Raw genomic sequence first — 16,268 nt, 5'->3', positions numbered from 1 at the left:
CAAAGCAGGGTGTGTAACCGGAATTTTTTCGGGTTCAAGTTCGTGTTCACACCTTTTGGGTTCGGCTCCAGAGACACATTCCGTCCCGGTTCGAACAGGTTCGACCCTGCCCCAACTGGTTCAAATGGGTTCGAATGGGTTCAGAGCAAAAAAAAAATCTTCGGGTGTATTTTTTACTCTACTTCCTAATGTTGGTTTTTCTTTCCCGTTCAAATATATAATAAATGCTAAAATTCATGTAGCAGTCCGTCTGTTGATTTTGTTGTCAGATGTGACGGGCTCCATTTGGTTGTACAGACATCAGGAATATGTTATAATGAGTGACTGACAATTAGAGCAGGATGGGGGAAAGTAATGATTATTTTCATTGGCATATAGCCAACTAAAGCTGTCTTGCGCCGAAAGCTAAAAACATTGTTTGCTGCTGCGCTTTTTAGGTACACAAAATTTCACATGAATCTTAGTTTAGAGTGATACCTCTACTAATACATGTACAACAATATTTCGTCTGGCTTCCACTAACGGACTTTGAAATCAGATCAATATCGAACCAAGTACACACTCCGAGACTTATGACGTAGGTACCATATGTGTGACTATATATCGCAAAGTATGCTGACGCCTTTGCATTTCGCGTTTCTGTGGAGGTGAAACACTAAAGAACCCGTGTGTTGTGTATCGAAAGGCGCTGACAAATGTCCCTTCCGCAACATATTAAGGTTGGAGTCCTTATCGCATTTGTCGCATAACCGGATTAATTAACTGTCTCACTTCTGTTGCCGCGACGCGATGCGACCATCGTCTTGCTGCGCGTCATGGTTGTCTGCATGGGCGCGCCATATACCTTCTTCTAGAACAACTTTGAGGCTCTACTGCTATATTTAACCGTATAATTTACAACCAGCATGACATTATGGCTACTCACAAACAATCAAAAATAATAATTCGTATTTGCTACCGGCCACCAAGCGCTGTACCTGTTTTTGTTGAGAACTTTCATGACTATCTGAACTGCGTTGTCTGCCGCTGTCCTTTCTGTCCAATACTTTTGTATGGAGATTTCAATTTTCCTGACTGGTCTGGCCCTTTTCCTCTAGTGAAGCCTGCTTCATTATAATCTCAGAAATCTTTAGACCTATGTACTTGCATTATGTTAACACAGTAAGTGATGCATCCTATACTAGGTGCCTCACAGAATGTTCTAACACGTTAGATGTGACTTTATGCATGCATCCAGAAATTTTGTCGAGTAATTTGTAATTATCTGGACTAAGCGATCACATGTTATTGCAGTTCGATCTTCTCATGTGTCCCCCACATTATGCAGCAGAGGCCAAAAATATATGCAATTACAGCAAAGCCGATTATGGCGTGATCAATTAAAAACTTGATAGCTATCTGGATGCATATATCAAAGACTGATAAACGAAATGAGCAAAAACTGGGATCTATTCACTAAAAGAGGAATTGACAGACGCGCATGCGCCTACCAAACGCTTTCGATGTAATCCTAAAATACTCTGCTACATTAACATCCTAAAACGCCTTTCTAATGAAAAGGGAACATTTTTTTTATGCTGAAAAGGTGTTCAATACCTTTGATCACTGGGAAAAGAACCACTAGGTTGAACAGGACTATAGAAAACAATTCGCGAGCAAAAGATCACTTCTTCAGCAATACTTTGCAGAAAATTAATTAAGAATGCAAAACAATTCTGGAACTTGTAAATCCCATTCGTAACCGCCAAATTGTTCTCAGAAATGATTCCGAAGAGCCTATTCCTTCAGCTGAGTGTGCCTCAATATTTAACCTTGTGTTTTCAAATAGATTTTCTTCCTACACTTCAACTGTAACATTTCATGATCTGTGCTGCGATTTTGTTCCTGTGTAGGTGGTTGTTTTTCACCGTGCCAGAATTTCAAAATTAATCGATTCCTTGAAAATATCGGCATCATATTGTTCTGACCACATTACATCAAATCTCCTTAAGCGGACTAAAACATATTCAATGCTATATGTGGCTAAACATTGCAAGCAATCCCTGGACCGTCGTATGTTACCACTGGATTTGAAGGTCGGGAAAGTGGTTCCCCAGCATAAAAAGGTAACAAACAGTCGCCCTTAAACTATCGACCCATTTTGCTAACAAGCATTCCATGTAAACTGATGGAACATATCTTGTATTCACATATTTTAAACAGTTTAGCATCAAATATTCATTTATATCTCTGTTCAATGCGATTTTCGTCGATCACTTTCGTGTGCAGCGCAGCTCCTACATTTAACTTATTCATTGAATGTAATATTAGACAACAGGTCTCAGGCGGACTGTATATTTAATTAACTTTGCTTAAGCTTTTGAAAAAAAAAAAAAAAACCACATCCTTAAACTTTCTGCATTCAAACTGGATTCGGGCATATTAACATGGCTTGAATGTTTTCTGACTAACCGTTTTCAGTATGTTAACCTTAACGGCCGGTACTCTCAATTAATAAATGTAACATCGGGAGTGCCTCGGGGCTCTTCTCTGGGTCCTTTACTTTCCTTAATGTATATTAATTATCTGTCTAACTGTGTCTCACATTGCATACACTTAGTATGCCGACAACTGTGTCGTATATCATGAAGTTAGCAATCATGATGACAGATTGGCCCTCCAGCAAGGCTTAAATAATATCCTCCTCTGGTGCAAAAAGTGGCCATAGGAATTAAACCCTAAAAATGCAAAATGATGAGTGTATCAAGACTAGCGAGTTCTATGTCCAACTACACACTTAAATAGCACCAACCTTGAATCTATTTCATCATATCGATACTTAGGCGTATTAAGATCATTCACTTTAAATTGGAAGTCTCATACTGACCACATAATTTCTAATGCTAACCTAACTTTAGGCTACTTGCGACAAAACTCCACTAAAATTCTGATTCCACTAAAATTACTGCTGTAGGAATTTCTTCTCCGCTCCATACTACAGTACTCAGCGTCAATCTGGGATTTTAGCAACGCCGCCTTGAATAATGCTCTTGAATTGGTTCAGAACAACGCTGTTCACTTCATCCTCTCAAACTATAACCGCACCGCCAGCATTACTAACATGAAAGCCAGCCTGTCCCTACTGGGTAATACTGCGCTATACCCAGTATGATTAACCAACTGGCCCCCGTGTTTGTATCGTCAGCCTGTCCCTGCCCTCTCTATCACTTCGACAGAAACTGTTTCGCATTTGTCTCTTTCACAAGGTTTATCATCATCACTACTTGCACATCCATTTCACATCAGCGCCAACGTATCGTTCTTCAAGAGTTGATCACCAGCACAAAGTGCACAATAGTCAGTGCCATACAAAGTTTTTATTGTTCATTCATGCCACGTGCATGAAGTGACTGAAACCACCTTCCCGCCAATATTGTGCCAATAACAGATTTCGATCAATTTCGCCAGTCACTGTTTGCATTTTTGTTACGTGATTTGATTTAGTTTTCTTTATAAGCAACTCATTTATTCTTTTTTGCTCTTCCTTTTTCATGATACATTTTGGTCATATTTGCATGGTGTCCTAGTTTATTATTCAAATATTTTGTACTGCTTTCATGATGCTATCAAATTTTGACAACGTTTGTACTGTGTTCACTTGTCGGAAAATTTGTTTGTATTGCGTTTGTTTTCTAAAACTGCCTCTTTTCGTTTGTCAAGATTTATGCAACCCCAGTCCCCTCTATAATGCCTAGGCGATTGAGTGTATAGAAAAATAATTAAATAAACAAAGTATTTTATAATGTGCTCAGTAAATGCTGCCAAGCTTTTTTTTTGTCAGCATAGAAAGACCGAAGGAAGATAACATTAATGAGGATTCTTGATGTCATCTGGGTTCGATGACAAGAGGGGATGTACTTTAGTACAGAAAATGCTCTCTCAACGCTGACTTGTGTAGATGGCACAGCAAGTGCTACTGTAGCTAGTGAATACTGTTCTAGGTGCTGCAACTTCTCCTCCTCCCAGAATTTCAAGACTCGGGTCTGCTTATTCTGGGCACCTTTTCAAATGTGTAGAGCGGGCTCTGTACTTTTCAGCTTTGAGAGAACTGCCGCTGTCCAAGCAGTCTTCTTCTCTTTGCATATGAAACGCCTCAAACTCATTCTTAGCTTGTAAGTTCTTAGAGGGAGATTCTGCTGCCCCCTGTAGCGGACTTTATTTCCACCAGCGATCCTTCGAAGCCGCTTCCATGTGGTGACCAAATACAGTTTTTCTCGGCACCTTTCCTTGCTGGTTAACGTAATGTGGTATCCAGGGTCTCACGTTGCAGTTTACCATTTGCACAATTACTGCCATTTCCTCTTGTTTTTCTTTTTTTTCCCCCTTAGGTCCTAATCTCAGACGCCTTCTGTTCGCTTGACCTCGTCCCTCTGCCTGATTTTCAAGGTTTTTGTCCCGATTACCTCGTCACTGTGCAACCCGTAGACTAGGTTATGTGCTTTCTCTCAATAGTGCACTTCTAGCTTTCAGTGCCACTTTCTAGACTGTCTTAGGTATTCTCGTCAGTGGTGGTGGATAAAGCGACGAAATGCATTCTTTTTTCTATGCGTATAGTTGTACGGGCCGAAACGATCGCACACGAAATAGAGCATGTGAATTAATACTGTAATTCCACTCAGTTCCTTGCTTCACCCAATCTTCATACTTGAACATCAGAGCTTCATTCCTGGCACAGTTTAACTTGTCAAGGAAAATAAATCAGCCACGCTAGGGCCAAAAGGGAGAGAAGACAAAAGGGAAATCGTCTTATGGATTCATCTTTGCGATAAGTTCAGATACAACTCATGAACAGACAGGCAAATTGCTGCCCAAGGTGGCCTTCCAACCATCAGCGTTGGCTTATCATTCTCAAGTCTCGGTTAACGAAACTGAATCTGCTAACGTCGCATCGCATGCAGCTGCTATGCATGTGCAATTTTACTCTTTGCAACGTCATCAAACGATGGGAAAATAAAAGGATTTGCATCAATTTTTTAACAGATTTCTATTTTTGTTTTTGAGTAGTATAGGTTATACATTTATCTTGGTATTTACCTCAACTTACGAATTATTTGATATTATTTCGCTGCCTTATAAGGCTCTTGAATGGGCCAACTTTCTCCATGAGCGACGCCATTGCGCAGCACAGAGGCCACCCATGTTCGGTAAAACAATATAAAATGGTGCTCGTGCATGTGGCAATATATTTTTCTTTGTTCTCTTCATCTTTTGGAAGTGACGACTTTTCAATATAGTTTTGATCTTTGCAGTGTGCAGTGGCGCTTTAGAAATAAGCGAGTAGAGCGTTTTACAAGCAGCGATAAAAGACAAAATAATGAAGGTATTTTGCCAGCAAAAGTGGGTCGGAACAGTACCGCGAACTTGTTCGGAATGGTTCCTCCGATTTGTTCCGGTTTGGGCTCAGTTCCAAAATGGCGGAGTAAATTCGGTTCCGGTTTTCGGTTCGGTTCCGGTTCGACACCCTGATTCAAAGTCCAAAGGATCTCATTTAATGTGCTGTTATGTCTAGATTCTGCAGCTTGAGTGCCGTTGCAGGGCTCTGTGGGAGGTAGGTTGCGTGATGCATCTGAAAAATGGACCTTTTGATTACTGATGGCCGTTGTGTTGCTTGCACGGTCTGATCGCAGGGTGGCGTACAAGAAGTGCAATGCGGCCATGGGCATCAAATACGACAAACAGACAGACAAGCTGGTCCTCATCAAGGTGAATTTGGAGCACAATCACTCGGATCCACCTGATCCACCCGACACGAACGTCATTGACAGCACCAATGACCTCTCACAGGTATCGGCCTCACCTCTGCATGTAGAGCCATGTGTGTTAACCCGTTGTTCTTTGGATGCACGTGAGCCTTGATGTGCACAAAATTAGGATTGTGTGTGTAGTCATCCCAAGTACAGTACATGTTTGGATGTGGCTTTACAGCACAGCAAAACTCCACCCACATTCGGGACTTCGCCGCAACTTCGCAGCCAGATGATACACCATTATTAAAAGTCTTTGTTGTCAGTTAGCTAAACAAGAAACTAATTACAACACAAAAATCGTAAGCACTAGAATATTGATGTCTTTAGCTCAGTTGCTTAATGCAGTCAAGCATTTAAAAAAAGAAGGCCTCACTCAGTTTTTCGAACGGTCACCGGAGTAGCACAGCATCATGGAAACCTTGGTGCGTCCATCATTGCTACCCTTTTACTTAAGTTGTACTCTGCCATAGATAGTCACTCATTTCGTCACTTTTTTATTGCTGAAACCTTCCTGAAGGCACTCAGTCTTAGAAATCGAAATCATGTTTTGGCATGCAGTTTTTCAGATGTGCCATTACTAACCAGAATATTACTTTAATCTCCAAATCAGTGGCCCTCCTGACTAAGATAGACTTGATACACAGGCCTGTTTGCATGCTATAAGAAACTGAACAACCATTCTGCTTATCTCCTGGGAAAGCATTTGTAAAGATATATACTCTCCGGCTTAATTTTTGGACTTCAGGACCCAAATGTATATCTTTTTTCAATTTCAAAGCTGTCATATTTTCAATTTTTTCCTGCGCTTACATTGTGTAACTGCAGTGAATGGAGTCTGGCACATATAGAAACCAGGCTTGACTGACCAGCAATACAAAAATGTACATGCTCCGATAAGGAGGTTGGCGGAAATTCAGCCTGGCATCTGCCCGCATCATTTTCATTTTCAGAAATGTGTTGTGAGGAAGAAGAGCAGTCTTGACCCACAATCAACTCCCGAGGAGTGCAGCATTCGCAAGGCCTTATTGCCCAGAACCAAGGCTCAGCCACAGGACTGTATACATGCCCATGTCTGTATGCTTACCTCCTTTTTTTTTTAATAGTTTTGCACTGCTGCATTGATTTCGCTGATGAATTTTACTCTAGGGCTCAGTTAGGCAGGCTAGGAAACTTGGTTCCAGTAAGCGCCTCGTTGAGCATGCATATGTTCTTGTTGATACTCGTGCGGCTGCTTTGCAAGCAGCAGCTAGCTCTTAAAAGGCCTATGGAAAGCAAATTTCTAAAACTAGAGAATGTGCATGAGCAATAGGTGCCCCATCAATCCTCTGTGCAGTGCGAAAATTTTTATGCTACCTGCATTAGCACCGAGCATATCAGTAATCGATAATGAGGCTCCTCCTGTCCCCTGTCAATTCAGTGCACGCTGGTGCGCGAGAAAAAAAAAAAGAAGAAAATCTCACGATGGTGCTCGACCATGATCTGTCATTCTCCCATGACTTGGGAGCGTCCTGTGATTGGGCGCACCCAGGGCGGGAAGGTTTCACACTTAATCGATTGCAAATGGCCGCCAGGAGTACTTTTTAAAAAAATTTAAATTGTAGGCTCTACGCAAAGCTTTCAAATTTGACTCAAACACTCACAAAGACCACGTCATGAATTTCTTACATTAGAATATTATCACAAGTACCATTTAAGGGGAGTGCGTGAAGCGTAGCTACCGAGTACTGATTTGGGCCATCGCAAATCTCTGACCGGGCTACCGGGTACGTCCGTACTATACCCGGGACAGGAAAACTTGGTCTGGCTGTTTTGTGGTGACAGCGTACTACCTTTTCAGTTCACTTGAAATCCAGCGCTGCTTGTCTAGCCAGAGAAGGAGCACTTCAGTATGCAGCCAATTCTGCTGAGATGACCAGCTATACATGCCAGCTTTATGCATACTGACTGTACAATCAGTCCAAAAAAGCACTTTCTTCTAGAATAACTAGTGACAATTATTGTAACTAAGCAGTGTCATGAGTGTCAATTCTACCTGAGTGCCATAAAGAGACTGACGAAGCGGGCGGTGTGGAAAGTGAAAAACAAACCTGCTCACTGTTTGGCAGGTCAAGGATTGGAGTGATAGCACAAATCATATTTTACTTCCATGAGACCAGTTCGGAGGGGTGTGCGGCCTCTGTTTATGTCTTCATCTATGCAGGCAGCCACTTAATGTTACATTAACAATGCTTGAAATAGTGGAAGCCTTTAAAAAATAAAGCATTTGCCGTGTATCAGTAAGATGTAGTGAAATCTTTTAAAGGACACAAAATTGCACGTCTGCCAAAGAGAGCGCCGCACATCACTGAATTGTCCAGTCCACCATGTTTCAGTCATCATGCACGACTGAGTGCAGTGGTCCGTAAATATGGAACCATGCAAGACGAGATCAGAATTTCTCCCCTCCCCCCCCCCCCCCCCCCCTTAAAATTCTCTTGCTACGTCGTTTTTCACCCCGTAAGCAGGCGCTGTGCTTCCTTGTGCTATTTCTACCACATTTAACCAGCATCTCGTCGCTCCATATTCACAGCCTCAATGTCCCTTCATTTTTGGATCTTAGGCTTGGTCCACAAGGGTTGATGTGACATTCGCAATTTTACACAAAATCATTCAGAGCGTTTGGTCAAAGAAGTATTTTTAACTTTCCAGGAAAAAATTACTGCCTCCCTCCCTCATAACCAAGATTTAATATCAGCATGAAATGGTTACAGCGTAGCAAATTGTCAGCAGGGCAGTCTTGCTCTGAGATATAACTCACAAAATGATCACTTTCCACAAGATGCTTTTTATACCTCTCCTTTTATCGAGCTCTGTGACTCAAATCAATTAGCAGCTCTGATATGGTGACTGCATTGAAATGCAAAACGATGCAGAAGCTTAGTGGCCACGGGAAGATGCCGGCTTGACGCCAAGATTGTAAGAGAGGTAGCGCGTTTAAGCGTTCACCAAATGTGTATAAAACGGTCTCTTAAGGAGGGAAACACCATATGAGCTAGCGCCGGAGTGCAGACAGACTTGATTCTGAATACCGGAAAGCACTTCAAGCCGACTGCTGGCATCGGGTATTGTTCTACGCGATAGTCCTTGGGAAGGGCACGGAAGCCTTAGGCAACAGAGAACTCTCGTTATAATTGCATTCGGTGCTCGGATAAAGAAGAATCAGTGCCCAGTTGTTTACTCTCGATGTTGATATCATGCCTAGATGTTGCCTTGACGTCATATCAAGGCCACCAACGAGAGCTAAAAGCATTTCGTGCTTATGATGGAGTACCCGGGTTCGAACCCAACCGCCGCCGGCTGGGTTGCACTGGAGGCGAAACGGAGAGGTGTCCGTGTGCAGTGTGATGTCGATGCACGTTAAAGAACTCCATGTGGTCGAAAGCTCTGAAGCCCTCCACTACGGCATCTTGCAACCCAACGCCCGCGGCTGGGTTGCACTGGAAGCGAAACGGAGAGGTCTCCGTGTGCAGTGGGATGTCAGTGCACGTTAAAGAACTCCATGTGGTTGAAAGCTCTGAAGCCCTCCACTACGGCATCTCTCTTGACCCGAGTTACTTTTGGGCGTTAAACCCCATAAGCCAAACCAAACCCTAAGAATGACATTCTTATGGAGGCTTCCTATATCGAACACAAGTTTGATTTTGTGATGTCACGCTGGTTAAAGACCCCTAGGCAGTTGAAATTATTCTTGAGCCCTCTACTGGTGGCAGCTCTTTCTCTCTTCTTTCCCTCCTGTCTTCTTTCCCTTAAGGCATGCTTTAAGGTGTCTACCCAGAAAAATGACAGATACTGTGCCTTTCCTTTGCAATGACATTCGTATGGAGGTTATGGAGGCTGCCTAGACTACCCTCTCTCTCATCCCCACAGCAGCTGGCACGTAGCGCAGCGTACGTGCCTAGCAACACCTGTATCTTTTAGAGGTAAAATTTAAGCGTTACACGACACAGGATAAGTAGAGTTACTGCTCTAGTAACCAGCATATGGCAGTGGAGCTGGTATCGGAGCCACGAGGTTAGATGGGCGGCAGCTGGGTAGGAGTGCTTCCAATTTTAATTCTCTTGCATCTCTTGGCAAAATATGAGCTGCAAAAACTCCATTTAATAGCAGCTGCTGCCTGCGTTTCTTTCTTCCACAAAGTCTGTACTTAGTCAAAACTGTGGAGACAATGGCATCGAACAAGCGAACAACTATTTTCTTCCGGTCGCTGAGCGAAAACACGACGTCGAAGCTAGTCAAAGCTTTGGCAGCACAGAACTACCACTTAGTGGTGGAGGTCCGGTGACTCCTAATGTAAAGAAAGGCTTGAAGGGGTTAAGAATTAGGGAGAAGTAAAAACTTTAAATTTCTAGTATCCTATTAATGCACTGAATTCAGGGGTAGCTGTCATGTTCGCGTTAGGGGTGCACCTCACTCCGCGGCATCATGCCCTCGATTGTAGCCTCCACCGCCTCCTTGCCCTGAGTTATCCCTTCTTCCAAGGGATGTGTAACCAACTAGCTCATCGTTCGACTCTATTATTATCCCTGGTTGCTTTTCACCCCTGGATGCAGAAAAATATTGTACGCTTCCCCTCAAACTAAATATTGCCATTTAAAGGCTTTCTTTCGCCCATGCCATTCCACCATGCACCTTCCTGCACTGCTCCTCCTCCCTGCTTCCCTTTGCCCACTGTGCCGAGCGTGGTTACACACAACAGCAGCTGTGTGGACGACTACAAGACCGTTTTCGGGAGACTTCATACTAACGGTTATCACTGTGCAAAATGTGATTAAGCGGCTCATGCGTCATATTTAAACTCGCTAAAAAGGAACCTGCGGGCCTACGTTGACACATTTCTGACTTATGAGTCTGGCTCGTGTGAGCAACAGCAAATGTTTAGAAGTTGTCACCTCTTGCATACTGAAAAGAGTTCACAGAGTGTACAGTGACCATTTGTGGGCCCAGCTACAGTGTAACAGCTCATCTCCTGTGGGGAGAGGTGGCCAAGGGCCTTCACCTAAAGGCCGGTACCTCCCATGTGGCTAGTGGCAGTGCACAGCGCTGGTACGGTACATGGTAAGGGATGCAGGAAAAGTGCAGCATAATTTATGTACTATTCTGTCAGTCTGCATTGCCTTCCCATGGTTTGGTGAAGGGATTAACTGAGATTAGCCAACCTATTACAATAGTGCCGTTCGCTTTTTCATTGAAATGGAAATTATCCCGGAGAATGCTGTTTCATTGGCTGTCTTCTGCTGTGTGCCTGCAGGAGGGCCTGACGGCCCTGCAAGACGCCAGCCTTGGCGACATGGACGTTGACGGCGACGGGGACGCCAACCTCGAGGCAGACGGCGAGGCCGGCGGTGAGGCAGACTCAAGCTCCAGTGACGACAGCGACGATGACGATGATGGCATCGACCCGCTGCACGCGGGCGTGGGCGAGGAGTTCCGTGCGTTGAGCGTACGCCACGCCCGCCAGCTGCAGCTCACTCTGGGTGGTGGCGGCAATGGCGGTGGAGGTGCCACGGACAGTTCTCTGCGCGAGGCCACTGAAATTGCATCGCTGCTGCGCGAGCTGGAAAAACTGGAGGAGGCGGATGCTGATGCGACCGTCTCAGTCATCGTGGGTGCAGGTGACGCAGTGACGGCCGTCTTCTTCCAGACAGGCGCCATGCGCCGCTCGCTCCGCCAGTTCCCTGAGCTGTTGCTCTTCGACAGCGGCTACTCGTTCGCTGCTATGGCCACGGGGCCCGGCGGCCGGCCGCGCTTCTCTCTGGCCTCGTGGAGTGGCCATGATGCGGCTGGTCTCGGCTGCCCATTCGCATTTGCACTCGTCATGCGGCCCGTACGGCTCGTGGTGGGCCTGCTCATGAGCGTGTTCACGCAGGCCAACCCCGTGGCATCACAGGTGCGCCTCCTGCTGCTGGGCAAGGAGCAGCTCAAGCTGCAGGGCCTGCGGAACTTCTTCAGCCAGGCCAGCACCACTCTGCTCTGCCACTACCACGTCATTCGGTGAGCTTCTGGACTGATGGGCCTTCCTGAATGAAATTCTGCGTGGCTGGCCTATCTATGCATTTCCAGATCTGGAATAAAGTGACACTCAGCTCTGTGACTGCAGTGAAATCTGCTCATCCTTTGTCAATTTCCCAAGTCAGCACTTCCAGTAGGTGAAAGACATGCGCACATATTTTTATATATTTAGAGCTTTTCCTTTTGTTCTCTGCATTCTTAGCCTTTTGCCATTCCTTCTCGTTATAAGCACACCTCTGGGCCTTAAATATCCTGTACTTGCTTTAGCTGCGTTCTGCCTCTTTTTTTGTGTGTATATTGGTATCGTTGTGAAAACAAAGCAGCCGTGCTTCTTTTTGCTGTATGCAGGAACTACAATTTAACTTTATGATGTATATTTTTTTCTATCTTGCACCTGACTGGCAGAAGTCACCTTGTCTTCCACTGGGTTACCTTTGCCAAGGAGTCAGGTCATCGATTGTCACTATTTTAAGCATTACTCAACTTCCTGAAGGTTCCTTAGTGCTGTCATTACCGAGGGATACATCCTTTTTGGAAGCACTTTGTGTACTTCTGCAGATGACTAGATTGAGTCGTGTTTTTCATGTCTGCAGGAGATGGTTCGTCTCTTGAACTTTCCAGTTGTTTTCACCCTTCCCTTCTAGGAAAGCCTTTCTATAGTTTGTTGAAAACTAGCTATTCTAGTTTGTTTGCTCAAAGCAGCTGTCTTCCTTATTTCACATAGATAACAGGTTTAGGTTGCAGTATCAGTTCTAACCTCATTTTTGCAAGAGAGAAGGAAGAGAATTTCGGATGATTTTGGCGTGGCTAGGCCAAATGCAAATTAGACACGCTAGCACGTCGGGTTTCACTTCAGTTTTGGTTCGAGGCTTGTGTTCAAGGTAAAGCAGACTTCAGATGAAAATTGCCGGAATAGGTTATTGGGGATCTTAGTGGTAGGACGGCTGATTGGGCTAGTTAGTATGGATTCATTGCTATGGAGCAGCGCACACTGACAGCGGACAAGAAAAGACACACAAGATAGGACGCTATCAAATTTTGGGGCTGCTTAATGTGCCCTAAATGAGAGCAATGCGATAGCGGCATGCTGGGATTTGTTGCACACAGACGAAAGTTGATGTAGACGATGTAATGCAGTGCACTGCGCGGTAGAGTGGCAGTTAAACACACGAGATGCTCTGCTGTGGTAATAGCATAGTGGTTGAATTCAGTGGTCAGGGAAGTTAAGCTGTTCGTGTTGCCGCGAGATAAAACTCACTCATTTTGAAATGTTTCATTTGGTTTGAAGGCCAAGAAGAGGCTTCGGACTGACAGACATCAGATTGAGGGTTTAGTGCTCGTGCACTAAAAATGCAAGTATCGGAGACACTTTAAAATATGAAGGGCAAGATGCTATCTGTGGCCTGTTTTCTCAGTTGAGCTGACTGATCAATAAGTTATCTCCCATCATTGAAGTACACGTGTGGGCTCGAAGGTGTTGACAGGAGCACTGATCTTGAAGTCTGTACTCAATGCAGTCCTCAAGTCTGCTCCAATGAAGTCAGGCAACCGAGTATGTAAGATTACATATGGCAAAGGAACAACCACTTGTGGTAATCTATGACAACAGATTTTTCACACATGTTGCTTAGTGCAGTACACGTAGCCAGTGTTTAAAAAAAGATAGATACACTTGTGGCTGCTCGCCATTTCATAAGGCACCTTATGATGCAGATGTGGCCTTGTCAGTAATGCAGGCGGCTATCGCAAGACTGCGCTGTATTAAGGCTGAGTTACAGGTACACGAAAACTCACGCGAACGCAACGGCGGCACACGTCGCGCGATCAGAAATACATGTGTCGCTTGGCGTTGCTCGGATCTACCGAAATAAAAAATTTCGCTCGTTGCCCGGACGTAAACACACGTCACTGCCGCTCATTTCGCATGCTTTCTTTTATTTTGCTATGTTGCATTGTAATTGTGCATTACCGTGTAAATGTTTTGCTTTGTACGAACAATAAGGATTCAAAGAACGTCTAATCGCAACCGAAACAAAACAAAAAAAAAACAAGGGGTCAACAGACTACAGTGCAAGTTTACACACATTCGATACGGTTTGTTGTAAATACATTTTACTTCTCCATGTTGTCACAAAATAACTTTAATTCTTGCAGTTGTTATGACTGTTGCTGCATTTGGCAATAGTCTTGCGGTGTACTAAGCCACTATGCCAGCCAAATGCCAGCCACACAACCTACACAGAGCGTCATCACCGTTTCGCTCAGTTCGTGCTGTCACGGGCATGCATCTTCTCCAGTAGGCGACGGAGCGAACCATGATCGCTTTCGCCGTGCCGCCTTGTCGCGTCGCTCACTTTTTCGCTCACATGTAACTCCCGCTTTATTGTTGGCCTTGCATTCCTGTGATTGTGTTTCTCAAGGCCCTCTATTGATTGACGTCTTTTTTTTCTTTTCTCTGAATGGTTGCTGCTGTTTGACTGGTAATAGATTAATGTTCTTACGTGAATATGCCATCCACCCCATCCGTCCAGCTCACTGTTGAACAAGATGGACCAGCTGAAGATGCCAGCCCCTGAGCAGGAACGTGTCTGCCGCACGCTACGTGCCATGCTGGCCTGCCTGCACGAGCGCACCTACACAGACAACCTGCGCCGTCTCGAAATGGGTGAAAGCCGCTTTGCACTCCACTTCCGCCGCGTGTGGCACGAGCAGCGAGACCTGTGGGCTGGCTTCCGCCGTTCTGGGCTCGTGCCTTGGTGTGCAGGTGTCAACGACCGGGTCGAAGCCCTGGTGCAGTTCCAACAGGTGCGCCCAACCCAGGAAAATGACCACTTTCTTTTGAATGCCTTTGGCTGTGCTTAGTGGCCTCAGCCTATCAAGTTTCAGCAGACCATCAACGTTCAATTGTCATGTCTTACTCCGCCGGCTGTTAGCCAGCAGAGAAGCTTGAATGATAGCCAAGAAAGTTGTGCATGCTGGTTAGTGTAAAAGAAAATGATAGGTGAGATTTGAAACAATACTGACAAAGTTTCAGGTGTTAAACTCGTAAAGGTGCCTTACAGCAGGTTTCACAGCAGCCAACAACAAATGTGTCTCTTGCAAAATATGTTCAGTTTACCAATAACTCAAGGATAAAACATGGCAATAAATGTGGAAGAAAAGCTTACCCCGCATCGACGCTAGCATACTGGTGTACTCGCAGTGAGCCGCTCGCTGGGTGTAGCTAGGCTTAGCTCGCATCACTCGGAGTTGTATCGGATGGAGCTTTGGGATACACCACCGCCGGTCATAAGAGGTCTAATCTTGTTATTGCAAACTTTAATCGTAATAAACTTTTGAACAAGAAAGGTTAGTGATGGTTTCAGTGAAGCAGGTGTGGTGGGAGTTGCCGGTACTGGCTGTGCTCACCACGTGACAGGTGGTTTAGCGGAAGTCGCCACAGTGGCACAACTACGGTGCCTCCGGGTCCGATCGCGCATCTTTTTACGTCATATCTCACTCTTAATAGGGGCCACCCTTTTTCTTGTTTCAGTTTTAAAAAATAAACAATTTTTGCAAGCAATTCTTTGAACAATTGTTTCCTTACATCTGCCACATTTTGTTTTTGCTACTCTTTCTTGATATATACTATTAGAAGAGGCTTCTTTTACAGAGAAAACAATTTCGTTTGCAGTTGGCTGTTAAGCTTTTTCTTTCAATATGGGTGTGTGTGATAGTTCGAAATTTCAAATACGAATCAAGTATGCTTGCTATTCAATTCGAAAAACTGGTATTCGTAGTTTACCAAAAATTCAAAATTACCTAATGCACCCAAAAGTTCTGAGTATATGAGCACTGCCGCATATTCTAAAGTCTTCAAATGCAGTAAAAATTCATTGAGTATTTGACATCTGGTAAAGCGAACTAGGAGCACGATTCCGGCGGATGCTCATGTAATTCTATGACGTCAGATGCTCATTAATTTAAACTTGCACAGGTTAATTCAGATGATTAAACTGCATCGAGGTACGACCCGCGCAGCCAGTGGTCACCGAAATTAGACCTCTCCGAACCTGAATTGCTTTGAACAGTGCTGCCCGCATACTTCTTGCACGCTGTGGCAGGCACAATCACAACCAGAAGTTCCCCATTTCTGAAATATACCTCAGTCGTATAGCTTCGGTTTCGCCTTTCTAAGCTTTATACCATCTAGTGGCCGTGTTTTCTCCGCGCTGCAAGCTTTACCCCATTCCATCACCGTGCAGTGGAGTGTCCTCAAAAAAACATGGTGGGGCCGTTTTTGCAGATGGAACCACGGCTACTACGTCTCACTCTGGAAAGGCTATCAACGTCTTCGCAATTTTTGAGGAATTTTTAACGTTTCCAGCAGTGTGCACAAAGTGAAGCCCTTGATGAAGCCAGGAAAAAAAGATCATTCTCACTTGAGTTTCATCG

General features: G+C 44.6%; 1 protein-coding gene across 9 annotated transcripts in view; it reads left to right on the top strand.

Annotated features, from left to right (window-relative positions):
- The window catches only part of LOC146200171 (uncharacterized), a 96,404-nt gene that overhangs the window by 15,379 nt on the left and 64,757 nt on the right, over nt 1–16,268 (top strand). For 7 of the 9 annotated variants that reach the window (XM_084595400.1, XM_084595402.1, XM_084595399.1 and 4 more), the window contains exons 2-5: nt 5,667–5,823; nt 6,737–6,856; nt 11,074–11,816; nt 14,366–14,639. In XM_084595400.1, the coding sequence (XP_084451526.1) occupies nt 5,667–5,823; nt 6,737–6,856; nt 11,074–11,816; nt 14,366–14,639 (1,294 nt within the window). The remainder of the gene's footprint in view (nt 1–5,666; nt 5,824–6,736; nt 6,857–11,073; nt 11,817–14,365; nt 14,640–16,268) is intronic. The other 2 variants (XM_084595404.1, XM_084595403.1) reach the window with 1 other exon arrangement.

This window comes from Amblyomma maculatum, chromosome 2, assembly GCF_055883805.1.
Source record: "Amblyomma maculatum isolate TAMU_Amacu chromosome 2, ASM5588380v1, whole genome shotgun sequence".
NCBI classification, from domain to species: Eukaryota; Metazoa; Arthropoda; class Arachnida; order Ixodida; family Ixodidae; genus Amblyomma; species Amblyomma maculatum.
Note: the sequence above shows the minus strand (reverse complement) of the source record. Positions and strands in the feature narration are given on the sequence as shown.